Source organism: Halyomorpha halys, unplaced genomic scaffold, assembly GCF_000696795.3.
Source record: "Halyomorpha halys isolate HHAL.00 unplaced genomic scaffold, Hhal_1.1 Scaffold68.1, whole genome shotgun sequence".
NCBI classification, from domain to species: Eukaryota; Metazoa; Arthropoda; class Insecta; order Hemiptera; family Pentatomidae; genus Halyomorpha; species Halyomorpha halys.
The window spans coordinates 1,555,603-1,574,823 of NW_027116161.1; the positions used below are offsets into that span (position 1 = coordinate 1,555,603).

Here is a 19,221-nt window from a genome sequence, read left to right on the forward strand (position 1 = left end):
TAGTTTGTGTTTGCAGAATAAATTTAGAGTTTGATGAAGACTTTAATTTGTTAACTGTAATCAAATTCCATCTACGCAAGTTCGTCATCATGATTATTACAGCTTGGCAGGCTTAATATTAGTTTTTGCTTGTTTTAATTTCTTTCTATGTCCAAAAACCATTAATATAGGAACATTTTAATGAAAATTTAACGATAGTCATTTAGTGAATAATTAAACAATTATTACTTAATGAATAATCTAATTTTTACAATTTTTCCCTTAAAAATAACATATCCTGAGGTAACAGAGGAGAAGTTTTAACCAAAACTGATCTCGTTAGAGGCAATTTTTGTGATCATCAAGGGTTTTAAGACCAAAAAAAGAAATTTATAATGATATAATATTTGACCGTGGATATTATGTAATTGAGGGAGTATTTTTTTCAAGAAAAAATGAAATAAACCTGTTTTTCTCATTAGATTTTTTTTCATAATCTAAAAATAATTATTAGGTAAGTCCTTGATAATGTATTTTTTAGAATTTCACAGTAAAAATATTAAAAATAGTTCTTAACCTATTTCCCACATACTATAACTGAAGCTCTTATCAAAATTTTCAATAAATTTGGTATTAAACCCAAAAAAAGTTTGAGTTCTTTGTTGTGTTGCACACCGTCCTTTATGATCTGTAATCATTGGAGAATTTTTGAAGATGGTTCGCTCACTCGAAATTTCGCACTAGAAAATTATGCTTTTTTTTTTTTTAGAATCACCCATATAAATCCAGTTTTGTGGCAGAAAAATCATGTAATTGTTCATAGCCCCTCGGGTACCCAACTAATGAACTTCAAATTTTTTTTAGTTTCAAAAGGATGATAAAATATACCAAATGGCACAAATTTAATTAAACTTTATTAATTTTCATTAGATGGAAAATTCTGAATGTAAAAGGGACATCAGAATCAATGTTCTACAATACCTTTCCCCCCTCTTTCTGTTTACAGATCTTAAAGAACTTATCAGCTAATGGAAAATATTTAGCTGTCATAACAGCAAAAGTTTTGAAAAATTTTGGAAATTTTAGATTTGAGTCCCTCGAGTTCTAAGTCATTCCTCATATGCTCAAAACAATTGCCATTTATATTTTTTATTTCTTATTCACTGAAAATATTTTTTTTTGGTTTATTTCATCGTATGAATTTATCAACAATTCAAAAAAATTAGGATTCGTGTTCAAATCATATTCACATTGTTTGTGCTGTTCTGTTATTTTTCAACTTAACTAAAATACGACAAGAAAATGTTTCATTCAAATTGATCAGATCATTCACTAATGCCTTATTATTATACACCCTTTCCCCATCCTTCATTGTAAACAACACTAACTTTTTGTTGTATTTTAGTTTTTAGTGTAGTAAAACTGTGGTTTTAGAAATGTCCAGGCATTCAAAAAAAGAAAACCGAGTAGAAAGTGGATTTGTAGAAGTTAAAAGCAAGGTCAGTGCTTTAAAAATGTTTGAACTATTTCCATATAGGTTTCCTGTTTTATCATTTTGATATCAGATAATGTGATAGAATATAGCTAATTTTATGGAAGAGATTGTTTTTTAAAAATCTTATTTCTTACTTTTTTATATTATACCTGGTTTATTTTGGTGCACAACCACATACATATGTACCTTTGTAAACTATAAATATACATACTATATATTTTGAGAAAAACATAGACCTTAAGTAGTGAGTAATATATCTTAATCTACCACTGCATAATTTATTCATTATTGGAATAAACCAAGAAATGATTTTCTAAGATGGTCCTGCTATGGTTTTAATTTATTGAAGCCAATTAAACCCTCATAGGAAATAAATAAACTTACACAGTCAGCAGCATTAATGACAGACTAAACAATTCTATTATTACACTTTATTATCTTATACAATTATTAGCCTCATATTATGCTACTATTTTATCAAATGATTGTTATACGAGATATTTTTGAGCCTATTGGGCTGTTGCATGTCAATTTAACCCCAAAATATGACCATTTTGAACCTTTTCATTGAAACATGTCTTGAAATTTGGTACAGGTGTCATATTAGTGTTGACTTTGAAAATATCAACTTTTACTGAGTATATGTCAACTTGTTTTTCTAGTTATGGAGCTGTATAGTTCCCATAAATGGTCCAAAATACAGGGAAGGACAAATTTTGGAGTTCTGCTGGAGCTTTCCTCATTTAGCTTCAGACCTGGAACGGTTGTCATTATACAGTATTTTCATGACCTTTCCTATGATGTACAACACTATATAGAATAAGATATAACATTTTCCAAAACCTAGTTTAAAATTTTCAATTAATGTCTGGTAATATTACACGATTACCTCAACAAATGGCGTGTGGGTATGCATGGACTTATACACAATGTTCTATTCTTTTGGGTTATATCTTACATTATTATTTCATTGAGTCACAGCTGTCAACTTCCAGATCGCTACACTCTTCCAGAAGAGATTTTTAGAGATACTTTTCAGTTTGAGGTAGGTTTAAATTCACATCACTTGAAGTTGTCAGAACATTACCAACATATTCGACCACTTTCTCATTGCGTATAAAAGATTTTTTATTCTATTTTATTCAATGATCTCTTAGTGATTAATGTTTTAGATCAGTTTCTATTTCATTTTATATTTTAAAAATTTCTATATGGAGGTTTTTCTTATAAGATCATGATTAGAGTTAAATTCAAAACAATTGAATACTTTAACAACTAATAATTTATAAAAATTTGACGTAGTGCACATGTCACACATCTTTCATTTATCCGTCTATTTTGGGTTGGAATTAATTCTTCTTCATTTCAAAACATCAATTTCTTTATTATTAAAAATTACAATACTTTCTTTTTTTAATTAATTTCCAAACACAAAAACATTTGTTTATTAGTTAAACTTATTCATGCAGTTTTTGTCATTCATATTACTTTGGTACAACATATTTATTTCAGAAAAGTAATTATTATATCTTTTTATGAGCTACCCTAACCTCATAAACCCTAAATTCTTTAAAGTTACCCTCTTGCTCAGTGGTCTGAGTTTGGCTATGGGAGGAATTAGATATTCTATTATATCAACAGTGGGTTATGTAATCTTGCAGTTGGCAGACCCTCCTGGGCCATACCAGTCCTCTAAACAGTGGGTACCCTTTAATTGGTGGAAAAACCTGGTGGCTGAGCATTATTTCTGACCAAAACACCTTATTACTCAACTGTTAGTCTAGAAACAGTACTTCCTTACAAAGTATTGAACCCAAGACCCTTTATGGGTTGTAGTGGTATAGTTTTTATTATTATTATTTGTTTTTAAGTATTGCTCTGTAATATTTTTTACCTAGCATCTTTTTTTCTTTTCTCTATATTACAGTTTGATGCTGAATTCCGGCGTTTTTCTATTCCTCGCAACTCTAATACAACCTACGAAGATTTTAAATCCCTGTTAGAGAAGCTCCATGGTCTGGCTGAAATCCCATTCTTGATTTCTTATACAGATCCTAGGGATGGAGATTTGCTCCCTATCAACAATAAAGAAAATTTGTCTAGAGCATTACAAAATGCTAAACCTCTACTCAGAGTTATAATACAAAGAAAAGGTATGGTTTTACGGATGTTAACTTTTTTTTAATTATGTAGGGAAAGAATTTATAATTTAAGAAACTTATTAATAAACAAACACTAGAATTTTATTTACTTTATTTTTTACTCTTAGGATTATGTTAGATGTTAATAATAGATAGATTAACTTTCTATTATCATGTTTTACCTACTTAAAGTTCATCATTCCATCTTTTTGCTCATACATTTTAAATGTTGAAAATAATATTTTTACAATAAAAGCTTAGTTGTTGTTGTTGGTTGGGGCTTTAGGGCATAAAACCCTGAGGTCATCAACGCCCATAAAAAAAGCTTAGTTTTCAGAGTACTAATTTTATTTATTAGTTGTTTATGAAAACTTATGCCGGATGCTTTATGTAATATACAATAGACATAATTCTAATGTTAGTAATCCATCTTATTTTAACAAAATTTGGATCCTCTTCATCATTTTATTTGATTAGTTTTGCTTTAGTACAAATTTGAAGTAATGTAACATATTTTTCTCTAGTTTACCTGTCTTCACTAATAAAATTGTTAGTTGGAAATTTAATGTTTTATTCATAGTGGTTATAATGACTACTTTGTCTATTTTGTTTAAGTTAAAACCTGGGTTCATCTTATTACTATAAAATGTCATTTATCTCTTATTTATCTATCATTGATACTTGAACATTCAACATAATAACATGATAACAAACATTCCTCCTTTAGTTAATTATCAAATTCTTTTATAGTTTATATTTATCCATTTTGTTTTTACTTTTAACAATGACGATTTAATTATTTAAAATAAATAAAATTTAAAGATACTTACTATTTTGAAAATTAGCATTTAAGTCCTCTTAGACTATTTTAATGTGGATAATACCTACGCGATAAAAAAATCATTTCATTGTGTCTTGATATAAAAAGTTAAATCACAATCGCTTGAGTTGTTTTCTAGAAAATTATAAAAAAGTGTAAAACCAGTAATATAAAGTGGCATTTCTTGTAGATAGATTTTAGAGAACAAGCTGCTGTTATATCCTTGGCAGATACCTGACATATTACTATACTTTTGTACTATTTACTTTATTTTAAATACATATTTTGTGTATCCCCAGCCTTGAGTTAATCATAAAAAAAAAAATAGAAAAAATTATTTCAGTCTCTCCGAAAAATTGCTTTGTTTAATTTATTTTTAGATCTCTCTGCTATCATTGTAACTTTATAGCTTATTGTAGTAGTTTTGTGTTTTTTTTTATGGAAGTTGCAATCGGTGTATTATTTCTAAATTGGTGCAAATGTTTAATAAAAATATTAGTGTAGCATAGAAAATTGTATATCTTCATGACTTAAGGTTATTAAATATTTTATATAATAATTTATTGCTACTAACTGTCCAAGGTATATTTTTTATATGGGAATGGAACTCTTGGATTTAGAATTTTTTCCTATGTTAAGAAATTTGAAGCTATTATCAAAATATTAAATTAGTGAAATGATTTAAAATAGTAGTATTGAATTTATTTTGTCAGTCCTGTAAGATTACTTTATATTTAGTAATCAGTGATTCAATACTAATATGTTTTGTCCAGAATGTATTTAAAAACATGGTACATTGGAATATTTGCTTCTTTTTAAAGTTTTGGAACATGAAAATTCAGATGGGTAAAATTTGTTTTTTTATGCTCTTAAAGTTATTTGTTGTTAATGATATAAATAATTTTTGAAACATTAAATAATTATAAAAGATAACCATAATGAAAAAACTTGTCCTCATACTTCTTCCAGTTCAAATATATTTATATATATGCTTATTGTTCTTAGTGTAATTTTTATACTCAGGTACACTTGGACAATAGCATCCTGCAAGTATCTTGTATACTATATCTTGTGCCATTGCAATCCCTCATACTGATTAGAAGGGATTTTGATTAACGATGGCAAATTTTCGTTGTCAATATTATTTAAGTGTTGCCAAAGCTTTATACATTCAACTACAACTCTTAATATAGTAGTTCTGGATTTTATGAAGGTATGGTGCTTTTTCATTGTTTGAACTGCAGAAGCAGTATCTTTCTCTATAATATTTTTAGGGTATATTCTCTGTTTTTCTTCCAGTATCCTTGAATCAGAATGCTCCTTACAATTTCTCGGGTTTGCATTGTGTCAGGAAAGGACTGGTGGGCTTAAGAATACAATAAACATAAAAAAAAAAAAAAAAAACCTTGAAAAATATTAATACAACAGCACTTACTAAATTTATCATTCGAAAAAATCATGGTTTTAATTTCAATAATGTTGAAATTTTAAATTAGCCAGATAATTCTAAATGCAGAAAATTTATTGAGCCAATTTATATAAGCAAACATATTAAAAATGTGGTAAATTGCAGAATATTAAAGGAACCAGCCAATATAATGTAAACATAATTAAATATATAAGCATTAATTATTAGTAGTTGTGGGAGGTAAATATGGATATAATAAGATTATTTTAAGAGGTTTAAGTTAATTCTTCAATGAAAGGTTGCAATATTAGATAGGGCTCTGTACAATTGGGATATTTGAAATAGTAGTGAATAGTACAGTACATTTTACATATTAAAAATGAATAGCTTGATATTTAAATCATATCAAATGTGAGCAAAATATTATAAATGATGCATAGTTATAGAAAAGTTAAATACGTGGAACATGATGGACAAGACATTTTGCTGCATGAAACATTCATATTTTTTAAAATGCTGATGATAATTATTAATTTGACAACTTTATCATTTTTCGACAGTTCTTAAAGCAGTTTATTGTTATTCCATTGGTCTTATAATGGGTAATATTTAAATTATAAGTATCATAATATTTAATTTTTGGTTTTCTATCAATTATGGTAATGAAATGTATAACCATGAATTTAGTAATTTTAATTTCTACATGATAATTAAATATTTTTTATAAATATGATAATGATATATTTGTATTTTTTAATTATAATAGTGCAAAAAAAATTTTCAAGTTTTAATTCAACAAAAGTTATGTATATATGATTTTTAAACTTGTTGGTAATATTTAATTTATAATTTTTGTGTATGGATTTGAAAGTGGATGGCTAATGTCCTAAACATCCAATTAGTGAATAAAAATGTTGAGTTGTTTTTCTAAAAATCGCTTTCGTAATAACTTTATAATCTTTAGGACTATGATAGGTGTTGACTATAATTTTTGTCTTTTGAGTTGTACCCACTAAGCACTTAATAATTGATTTTCAGCCTTATTTCTACATACTTCTGTTATTACTACTTCCTTTTACTATATATGACTTTAGTGTAATTTCTTTTCTATAAATTTAGGTTTTTAAAAAAGATGACATTGCAAAACTAAACAAAGACCTCTATACTCTTATGTATATATTTTGCATGTATTTTTACTCAATGAAAGCAGAATTACATTCATTGAAGTAAACATTTCAAAGTTATTTTTTCTTGAATTGGTAGTTTTTCCATTAAATAAATCTGTAGAGAATATTACAGTGAGTTCACTAACCAAATTTGGTAATTTAATTTTAGTGGCACCTTCAGCAGAAAATACTAACTTATCAACCACTTAATTTCATGTCTTAAAACATTGATATTCAGGAATTTTTCAATTACTTTTTTTTTTTAAAGAAATTTTAGGAGTTTCTGAAAAAAACACTTGCTTGCAAAGGTAACAAAAATAAAAGCAACTTAGGAAGAAAGCTCTTTATCACAGTAACTGTAATCTTTATGTATTGGTAATTACTTTTCATACAATTTAATGCTGTACAACTTTTAAAACAATGTTTCATTATTTTGTATTCATTTGGAAAAACTTGAGAAACAATAATTTTTTCTCATTAAATATTTTATGGCTCAAAAGAGTTGAAAAATTGAAGATATTCATGACCTTAAATAAAATCATATAGAAAGATTCTATTTATAAAATTTATTTTTGAATTTAATTCCCCTCCTGCGTGCTATCTACAGAAGTATATCTATTCCTTTTTTAAAACCTATTTATGAAGTCTCAATGATTAGATTCAAGCCTTTTATGTTGTAATATATTAAAGTTTTTATTGCTTTACAGGTGAAAGTTTGGAGGAGCTGAATGGTTATGGGACATTTAAACATAAAAATATAATCTCAAGTCTTTTAGGAACACCAGGAAAGAATAAAGGTCTCGCTATATCCAATCCACATGATTTCAGACAAGTACGTCTTGTGATCATTATATAATTTTAATTGTAAGATTAAGCTTTCTAACAATGAGTTGGTATATAAAGAACAATGCCAAATGAACCATTGGTGTAGTCTTAATAGTATTACCTTTCATTTTCGACACAGTGCCTAAAGTAATTAAAATAAAAAAAATAAATTTGATATGTGGAGTTTTCAAAATTTCCCAAAACTATAAATTTTGCAGTATTTGAAAATTTTCTAATGTTTCTTGTCTTGGAACTGTTATAAAATTAGCATTCATAATTTTTTAAACTTTTTATCATAGCTAAGTTATTTAAAATAAATCCCACAAAAGTTTCAAATATACTTTCAAAATACTTAATATACCAGAGTTGCATATCCAAATTCTATTGATGATTATTCATAAAGTCTTCTAGTGAGGATAGTGATGGGAGTAAAATGTGAATTTCTTGATATGCTGGAGAATTTACAGTGAACTGCTCTATAATACTTTATAAAAATAATACTAGAATTTATAAACGCGGTTGAGAGAAGGAAACAATTAAACTTCCTTCTTCCCCTCCAAAACAAAAAATAGCTCTTAAAAATTCAGGATATTTTTGGAAGGTTTTAAAACAAGGCTCAAGTCTCTAAAACATCAATAAATAACTAACCAGTCGACTATTCACCAGTACGAGCATCATCAGGTCAGAAAAAGATTTGATCACTAAAATACAAACTATATATAATAGCACATCTCACATAAACATTGTATGACTTAAAAGATAGAACTAGTACTTTGTTCCAAGACAATTCAACATATACTGAAGGAAAGTGGAGAGATGATATTAGCACATCTGATCAGAAATATAACAATAATTGAAAATGCTCGCACCACACAACTAAAATTTACAATTATTTTAAAAGGCTATATAATTAAATTAATTTTACTTATCTGAGATGTTTGATTTAAATACTCAAGGAAAAGATAGGTAACATTAATACTACTGAGAAAATTTGTATTTAAACAGGCTATATTCAAACTGAAAATACACAACACTATTCATGTAAAATTAATTTAAAACACTGTTTAATTAAACTTCTATGATCTATCTAAACTTCTTAGTATTTCAAAGCAAAAACTTAAATTTCTACTGCTATTCTTTTTATTTACAGTAATATCCAAGTTTTGTGCAATATACATAGCTTCAAGAAATTTTCTCCTTGAGCTACTCATCTACGAGGTGTGGCAGAAAAGTAATGAGACTAGCAACAAGCAATCTGGTTACCCTGTTGTCCTTGATAGAGTAGGTGTATCAGTACCCTGCCATAGCTCAGTGCGAGTTTCTACTCCTTCCGTTAACTACATGATTTTTGTGATTGCTATTAATGAAATTGTGTTCTGGTTGTGTGTCATGCAGAATGGAAAAAAAGAATTCGGAGCAACGTTTTGCCATTAAATTCTGTGTTAAGCTTGGAGAATCAGTAAGTGCAACGTTTGAAAATTTAAAACAGGCCAAGCCTCTGGGAAACATTCTTTATTCCAAGTTCAAGTTTTTCGCTGGCAAAACTCATTTGGAAGGCAGAGAGCATGTTGAAGATGAACACCGTTCAGGGAGGCTTTCAACTTTCCCTCAAATGTCCTCAAAGGATGTCAATTCGGGACTTTACAATACATCCAAAACAGTGTAACAGATATGATGAAGACCATACCGGTTGAAGACTTCCAGCGCTGCTACTAACAGTCGGAACAACATCTCCATCAGTGTGTAGCCACCCAAGGGAATTTCTTTGAAGGGAATAATTTTGGTAAATAAAAAATCAGTCTCATTACTTTTCTTCTGCCACACCTCGTATATTCAAATCACCGAACCCTATAAAAATCAAGAACTGTTTAAATATATTTGAGTGCTGTAACAATTCAGTATCTGTCTTCTTTCTGTAAATATTCTTGTTTTAAAATCTTCCATTAATATTCTAATAATTATTTTTATTAGAATATTATTAATAATTATTTTATTTTATTTTAAAAAATCTAATCTCATTAATCAATTAGTAAATTCATGTATTTTTTTATCTTTGAAATCATTTTGCATTTTAGTTTAGAACTGGAAACCAAATTTAGTTTACATCTGGTTTGTTTCATTTCTGAAGCTATGTTAACATCTCTTGAGGTCCTTATTTACATTAAAATATATATATGAAATAAAATTAGTACTTCACCGCACTTCGATGAACTTTTATAATATTGGATAATAGTTACATATTAATATTTTATCTAATATTAACAAGATAAACAAAGGAATTTAATTTAGACTTTTATTATTGAATTGTTACTATTTATTGTTTATAATTAGAAATAAATTTATGCTTAAAAAAGAATTTAGCTTGAAAATAATGATTTATTCAAACAGATCATGCCATAATAATGTATACATTCACACAAAACCACACACGTTTGTATGTGTATATATATACACAAAGGGGAATTAACGTAATATCAGACTATTTTCCATCCCAAATTAAAATGAATTTTGTACCAGCGAAGAGGTCAATCAGAACAATAAGAACCAAAATAAATGGAGTCAACAGAGAAGTATTGAGGGAGAGGAGACAGGAATTCAGTGAAAAACTCAGGGAACGAACAGCTGGGAAGAGATAACGAACTTTCTGACAGAAACCGCTGGAACAAGAGAAAATACCAGCAGAATGGAAAATCGCCCTCTTCACAAAAATGCCATGAAAACTGACGTGAGGAACTATAGGGGAATCTCTCTGTTACCAGTTACTTACAAGATCTTTTCTAAGGCTCTACTGAACAGGATAGAGCCACGAATAGACCACAAAATAGGAGAATACCAAGGGAGTTTCAGGAAAAAGAGATCCTGCCAAGAATAGATACTGAGTCTAAAGCTTCTAATGAAATACTATCTGAATAGACGACAGAAAAATCTTCATCGATTTTGAAAAAGCATATGACTCCAAAGACAGGAAAATCTTACTAAAAATTCTGAGGGAATATGGAGTCGATCAAAAGACCATAAACTTGGTGAAAGAAACATTGCCAGAAAGCAAGTCAAAAATAAAATTAAGAGGGAACATCAGCAAACCTTTTCACATAAGAACCGGTGTGAGACAAGGGGACGGACTTTCACCTGTTCTCATCAATGTTGTTCTCGACAAGGTTATGAGGACCTTAAGGGAAAAAGAAACATCTGGACCTAAGGTAGGAAATCAGAGGAGCAATATCCTGGTAAAAGGTCTGGCTTTTGAGGACAACTTGGCCCTACTGGCAGAGTCGGAGTAGGAGGTGATTAGACAGTTAAGTATCCTGAAGAAAATAGCTGAGAAGACAGGACTTTCCTTGGAATTTCCTTCCATAAGACAAAATTTATGACCACAAACCCCAAATTTGGTAAGAAAGAAATAAAAACAGAATTCGGTAAAATCCAGGTGGTTAAAAGCTTTAAATACTTGGCCGAAATAATCAGCAGAAATTTGTCGGGGAAAGAAAGTATGGAATAGTGGGTTAAAAATTTGGAAAATTTATGCTACTTAACGAGTAGCATTTTTTAATAAAAAATGCATCTCCAAGAAGGCCAAACTTAGGCACTACTGCACAGTATGTTCTTTCTCAGTATGGAGAAACTGCTGAAAATAGAAAGAAGGATTCTTAGAAGAATAGAAGGATACAGACTGAAATCCAATAGAGAAATTTACAGTGAAACTCCTGATTTGGAAACAGAAATGAGGACAAGAAGACTTAGATGTTATGGACACATGCAAAGGATGGCCAAGGAGAGATTGAACTAGAAGATTTTCAGTAGGATTATGGGATATAAATACGAATCAAACAGGAAACACAGAGGCTTGGGTATACACAGGATTTGTGTGAAGATAGAAGAAAGTACCGGAAATTCCTGAAACGTGCGGTACTTGTGGTAGACAGTAAAAACCTCCCGTCTAGGAGGACTTGGACAGAAGAAAGGAAGAAGTTCAGTGAAGTCCTCGAGCAGAGATGGGCAGAGAGGAAGAAATTGAAAAAGAAACCTGAGTCATAGTTGCGTAATCCTTAAAGGCTGTTTTGTGTCATATGAATATATATATTGAAAAAAGCTGATGGTTATTAATTTTTGACGATTTGTTGATAAATTGCTTTTTAAACTCTTAATTTTAGTATGACTTAGCAAATTATGGAATAAAGAGATTGATAGTTATACCACAAATTAGGATATAACATGGTTTAAGGTCTAATCCCGATCTGTTAGTTCAAAATTTAGTCAACCACTATGTAAACTTTGTTCATTGTTTTGCAGTTTTTTTTTTTTTCATCATCCTTAGATATTTTGGAAAACAACTAATAAATAAATTAAAGCATTTTTTATTACATGCTTATTTCATGGAGTCTATCCTCCAATTATTTTGTAACCAGGTAGAGGTAACCATCACCCTTGCTGTAGTGAGAGTACCTCTTTACTTTAAAGCTGATGGTTTCATTTCTCTTGGAGGTATTTTTATGAGATTTCAAGATAATTTAATAATTTATATTTGATTTAGTCTGTTTTAATAATTGGATAAAAAATCTTTCAGGTAAATTAACATTATATGTGTTACAGGTTTCTTCAATAATTGATGTAGATGTCGTTCCTGAGACTTGCAGACGAGTCCGACTGGTGAAACATGGGAGTGAGCGGCCACTAGGGTTTTATATTCGAGATGGAGCATCTTTTAGAATCACCCCTCAGGGTGTAGAAAATGTCCCTGGTATCTTCATATCTCGTTTAGTTCCTGGAGGTCTTGCTGAGAGTACTGGACTTCTTGCAGTCAATGATGAAGTTTTAGAGGTCAATGGTATTGAAGTGGCCGGTAAAACCTTAGATCAGGTTATTATTGTTTATTAGTATTAAAGATATTGATGCATGAATTTAGAATGATTTATTAATAATATACAGTAAATGTTGATAGCATGCATTGTAATATTGGAAATTCAATTCACCCCTATTTTTAGTCTAAGTCTGACCCTCAATCATAAATAATAAATGAAAAATTAAACATTGTTTAAATTCAATTTCAGAATTAGTGAGCAATCTACTGGTATGTCAAGCATTTTTATTTTTATTTCAAGTATAAGTTACAGAGTTAAATTTATTTTCATGAGGACCAGGTGGCGCCATCTAATGGTAAAGAAGCCAAAAAGGCTTGGTGGAACTATCCAGCATGGTAGGAACTACCACCCTGATATGACAGGGTGATTATTTGAAGAAAAAAGATGTCTAGCTAGTCAGTGTTTTAGGCTTGGTCCAAGGACCGTGCAGCCCAAAGGCCAGTCTCATATATTCTCTGATGACCCATCTCAGCATTGGGCTTGCAATGTTCAGAACATGTAAGCTCTACATGATTTTCAACTAGTGTCCATTTTGCATCAGGACTCTGTGATATCCCATTGTCAAGAATTCAGTCTACCTTTCTATCATCTCATCTCATTAATAGAATTTATTCTTCTCATTTTTCAAAGTCAATTAACCAACTAATTAACATTATATAAACCTTTTGGCTTATTTCCTTTAACTTTAGTTATTTTCTTTAATTCAGAATATATCAGCTTAATCTTATCTTTTTTTTTACTTTCAAAGCCCCATTCTGAAGTATAGAATATCTAATAATAGCACCAAGGTCTAACTCCCCCATGCTTTAGATTCAGGGAAGGGCTGGGCCATAAAATGGTAACCCCAGTGTGATTTTACGACTTTTTCTTTCATTTAATCAATATAAATTCTTAGTTAATTCAATATTATCATTTATTAAAAAATGGGAATCAACATTAAAGATAGCATTGTAACGTAATGCCTCTATCAATAAATCTTATTGTACAGGTAATAAGTTTTTAAAAACTTTTAAAGAATTTAGAGTTTTAGATACTTCTTATCATTTTAAATTATAATGAACACATCTTTATTAATTACAGTTACATTTAATCATATAAATAATGCATGTGCTGGACATTGATCTCAATTTATATTCAATATGTCTTTAAACTATGAAAAAAAAAATGTTTGACATATTTGTGGACTGAACAATTAGTATATTAATCTATGCCAAGTTCAAGAATGATCATAATTTTTTTTGCTAAGATTTAATTTATTTTCATCATTCCTTGCTTCTTGGCCATACTGGATTCAGAAAAAGTGACAATGAGCTCGCCACCTCTACTAATAAGAGGTCTACAGATTAAAATTCTTATTCTTTTTATCTCCTTCTTTTATTCATCCATACCATTCTAATTATTATTCATTTTTTCATTGAAGGGGATTAAAATGATTTGCTTCCTTCCACCTGTACATGAAAATTTTGTGGTACAGTTAGTTGTCCTTACTAACTTGCTGAGACAAATCATTTGTTATGATGATGTTGAGTCTGCTCTCTCTCAGTAGTTTAGTAGCCAATATTGTATCAAATGGTGATGATGTACTTTATCAGTTTTTTAGAAATCCTCAACAGTTTTCTGAAAATTACTATTGATCTTTTTTTTGCATTTTAAATTTAAGGGTAATTGGTCACTGACTGTTGCCAGAAAAATAGCTTAGACCACAAATGCATTTCATCTCAAAATTTATAGCAACTTTGTAGTAATTACTTCTTGAAGTAATATCAGTTCTTACAACTATTTATATCACTTATTTTTTTCTCAATATTGCTTATATTTGACCTTTATATTATTTTAAACCTCCACAATAATTCTGATGCAAAGATGACACAATTTTACACAAAGACATTTCTTTGTCTTTGACAGGTAACTGATATGATGGTTGCTAACTCTTGGAACCTTATCATCACTGTGAAACCAGCTAATCAGAGGAGCCATAGTGGTAGCAACAGTAACAGTGCCACCTTACGTAGAGAGAGTGTAGCAGGTAGTGGTGGTGGGGGAGACTCAAGTGGAGAGGAAGATATTGTCGCCGACCTCACACAGCACCATCACACCCAATAGGTATTATTTTATATAATTAAACTGTCAATACATTTGTATTTGAATTATTATTATATTAACAATTTTCATTTGATGCTGAGAAAATTAATTTATTTTGATTATATGTTAGTATCTTGTCCTATGGTTAGTATATTAATTCTTTGTATAATTGTTAGTCATATCTATCTAAAGATATTTGTGTATAAATTATACCTTAGTCTGCTTGCAGAATATATTCATTGAATGAGTCTGTCAAAATTGCTTTTCCTGTACAAGAGTGGATTAAATATATAAAAAAGAATTTCAATTTGGAATTCCTGGGAGTAATAGTAGGGATAGGGAATAAAGGAGGAAATCAAGCTCATATAGGTTAAATAAACAGTTACACCATTGTTTATCATGATGTGTAAAGAGCTGGTTACTCCAATTAATAAATGGAATAATAATCAAAATTGTTGAAGAAAGGGAGGTTTCCCTATCATAAATTGCAGTCAACTTTAAAAATGAATTCTCTAATTTATGCTGAATGTTCCACTTGTACAAAACTTATAGTTGGAGGGGATGATAACAAGCATCATGCTCTCAGTCCAATTAAGTTTTTGGACCTAATGGTGACCCACAATATTATCTATTAGGAATGTTGTTTTTCCATGTCATACATGGTGACATGAAATATTGAAAGATTATTCTAGAAGACATTCAATCTCCCTTTATGCACTCCTTACAACTCTCCAGTTTCCACATTTTTGGCTGCTTAAAGAGAAGAGATGTTGGGTATTCATCAGTATTTTGATGATAATGCAGAAGTGGAGTGCATTATCCATTCCATTAGTCCATTGTGCAACACATGTCCTTATACTTTTATATTAATGTTTATTTAAGACATTTTGTAATGGAGAATATCCTTTCCTTGTGGTCAAAATATTTTACTTTTAATTTGGGGGAGATATGCCTGTCTCATAAAAGTAACAGGAAAATGAATAAAAAATGAACAAAGGTATCTGACAATCATTAGCTGCAATAGAGTACAAAATGACATTGGCAAACAAGGCAAACAGAACAGTTGTTAAAAAGGTAATGTGTATGTTTCATATTTTCTTTGGATTGTTGGGCAAAAGCATTCAATCCTATAAATATGTCTCCAACTTGTTCACTTGATGACATGTCTTCATTTTAAATGCGTTTAGTCAGCTTAATTTTCTGGTCTATCTCATTTTAATTCAAATTTTGGATTCTTCCCTAATGGATCAAATTCTGCAACAAACTGGAAGCAATTGGACCCTAAATTAGAAAAATTTAATAATAAATTTTGAAAAAATCCAAAATCCTAAACCATGAATAAAAAAAACACAAATAAAAAACAGTCATTTACAATCAGTATAATAAACTGTCAACACTATTAATTTGTAACATTATTTATTTCAATAACCTTTTTCAATTTTAACACTGTTATTACCTGTTTGCTTAGAAACCAAATCTTGAAGATTTATGAAGACTAATGAATAAGTTATGAAGTTAGTAGATGCCTATAATGGTCCTTAATATTAATTTTTCACTTGAACTAATGTGAAAGGTCTGTTTTGTTTGCTAATGTTGTCAATAGTTAGTAGTAATTTATTTCAGTAGTTTTCCTATTGATTAAGTTTATTTTACTGGGTTTTTTTATGCCACTGCATTTACAGTTTTTATTTTCATTAAAATGCTTGTATTTTAACTTATGTTTTAGGTTAAATAAACAAGTTATCTTGTTAAAGAATACGTCCACAGTTAACAGTTCATACTCCATTGAACATTCCATCCAAGAAGCGTGCCTTTATGATCATATTTAATTTTGATTAATGTTATAATTTAAAATATTAAATTTGTATATATATATATGTATATGAGGATAATTATATGTAGGACTATATGTAATATAGTATTTTAATGTATGTATATATATTGCTTTTATTAGTAACCTGAGATTTTTAGAGGTAAAGATCTCTTCTATTTGTCTGTCCTGTTTTTCCTGTGATAAACTACATTTGGCTGAATGATTCTTTTAACCAATCAATTATTTAAATTTTTTCACTTATATTTATGTGCTCTTAATATTTACTGCTGTTGATTAAACTGGCAGTTTTTTCTTTTTTTTAAGAACATTTATTTTTCTCATGAGAATTTTTTTAAAATGTTTTTAAGAACACATATCTAATGATATCTATTGATTATGTTTTAAGAATCTAGTTATAAGTATTCTGCCATTTGTTATGTAGTAGTTAAATTAACCCTACAGGATTAGTAACCTTTTTCTAAGGTCTTATATCTCTAAAATTTCTCTTTAAAAGTTTTTCCTCTGACAGTGTTGTACTCTATACCACTTCTCACTATATTATGTTATTATGTAAGTCAAGCTTTTGTTACAGACATTTTATTCAATGTTGTTTATTGATGTCATCCTTTTGTTTAATAATTAAATTTTATGTTGCATGTAGTGTGTATAAGTTATTTGTATTTTTGCTGACTGTACTTATTTCTGTAAGACTCTTTATGTCCAGTTTGTTTGCAAATAATTTGCTTAATACAAATACACATATATTTTTTAAAAATATGATTTATTCGATAAAATAAATAATTTTTGTATATTTATATTCTATTTGTATATTTAAAGGATATTCTATATATATCTGTTCCTTAGTGGTAAAAATTTGGTTGTCATGTTATAAAATTATGCATTTTTAAAATCATTATTATCTATACAACTTAGCAGTTTTGGATTTGAAGCTTTATACCACTGAAAAGATAGTGTAACATTACATAAAGGTCACTATAAAATTAATTTCTAAGACAAGTTGACATCCAACCTTTTACCTCTGATATATATACATACCTCAGGTAAAAATTCAATTCTCAGATTCATAAAGTTATGGAGTTTTTTTTTTTTTTAATATTTTACCACTATGCAGTTTTGGACTTGAGGCTTTATACTTCTGAAAAGATAATGTAAAATTACTTAAAGATTCGTACAAAACTCATTTTCCACACAAGTGGACATTCATTCTTTTATTTCTGAGGTATATATTTATATACTAGCAGTCCTCTATCTCTTTTATGTGTGTGTGTGCGCGTGTGTTGTTTAAAAAAAATTGAATTTTTTTTTAATGAAACCATTAAAAAATTCAATAAAATAATTTATAGATAAATTAAAGGCTGCTAGATAGGGTTATGTGTGTGAATATTTTTTGCTGAGTGGGAATCAGAAAATTACTTAAGGATAAACCAAATGTTTTTCTTGGAATTTCTCATTCATCTGCTTCTTATTAACCTTTACATTCTTATTGCTCCCTTACATGGATGATAGGGACATGACAGCTATGTGGGTTGAGGGCTTAGTTCCAAGAGCACCTGGTTCAGAACATCGTGGGTTCAATTACTGCCTGGTGCAGTGAATATTTATTTCTTGAAGGTCTGGAAAAATGAATCTTGACACTGCTACCTTGGTTAGTACGTGGCAGCAACTTCAAGGTAGCCACCAAGGGCAACTTAAGGTAGCCAATTTAAATTGGCAAAAGGAACCACTAGGCCCACTTACCAGACTAGTTTTCCCTAACAGATACCAGTACCAGTATATGAGGTCATTTTTTAAATTTGGTGCTGAACTATCAACAATTTTTGGAAATTAAAGTTGATTGATTCAATTATTTTTATTTTTATTGCCTCCAGGGAAGGCACTAAATCCTTGATAATATTCTGAAGTAAGCACATTCTTAATATCATAACTTGCATTGTATTAATTCTTAAAAAAGTCTTATTCTAGTGTAAGATATAGAACTAAGAAGTGATAAAATGAAATTGAGTACTTAATGACAGTATTGTTTTAATATAAAATATAATTTATATTAATATATTAATTTGTAATCAGTATTAACACTTCGATTATAGGAAAGGAGCTAATAAAAGCTTTTAGTTTTTTGTTTGTTAAATTTTTGTTTGTATAGGTGAACTGATAGGTGAAGAACTATAGGTGCTTTCACTGTGAACACTCCCATGACTTCAAGAACAATAATAATTGAAAGGAAAAGTACCAAACTGGCAATTAAAGACTCATTAATTCAATTGCTCCTTCATTTAAATTCGGGTGGAAGACGAAAACAACATTCTTCTCTTTTTTGCGAAAGAATATTAATAATGCCTTGTTTATTAATTTCACAAACATTATTGCCTTGAACTAACAATTGAGAATTCCTTTATTAATGCTAAGCTGTACTAATAGTGAATATTAAAATAAAATTAAGTATTTGTTTCTACATTTCTATCTTGGTCCCACAATAGCCCTCTAAGATTTTTCATTTAGGTTAGGGAATCACAAATCAACCATTTTTCATCTTTACACCCTAGGTAAGCTTCACAACAAAAGAAAAGAAGCATACAGGTAAAGAGGTTCTAAAATAGTATTAAACTATGTGG

The 19,221-nt window shown here is 29.2% G+C and overlaps 1 protein-coding gene across 2 annotated transcripts; it reads left to right on the top strand.

Moving 5' to 3' along the window:
* The first annotated feature begins 1,319 nt into the window (after positions 1-1,319).
* LOC106692728 (partitioning defective protein 6) lies at positions 1,320-18,880 on the top strand. Of its 2 annotated transcripts, none has more exons than XM_014438844.2 (6): positions 1,320-1,478; positions 3,402-3,627; positions 7,717-7,841; positions 12,425-12,691; positions 14,599-14,796; positions 18,753-18,880. In XM_014438844.2, the coding sequence occupies exons 1-5, from the start codon at positions 1,416-1,418 to the stop codon at positions 14,794-14,796; spliced, it is 879 nt and encodes a 292-aa protein (XP_014294330.1). In that variant the 5' UTR covers positions 1,320-1,415; the 3' UTR covers positions 18,753-18,880. The 2 variants fall into 2 exon arrangements, with proteins under 2 accessions (XP_014294330.1, XP_014294329.1); XM_014438843.3 differs by lacking the exon at positions 18,753-18,880 and adding an exon at positions 16,502-16,710.
* Positions 18,881-19,221: the final 341 nt, after the last annotated feature.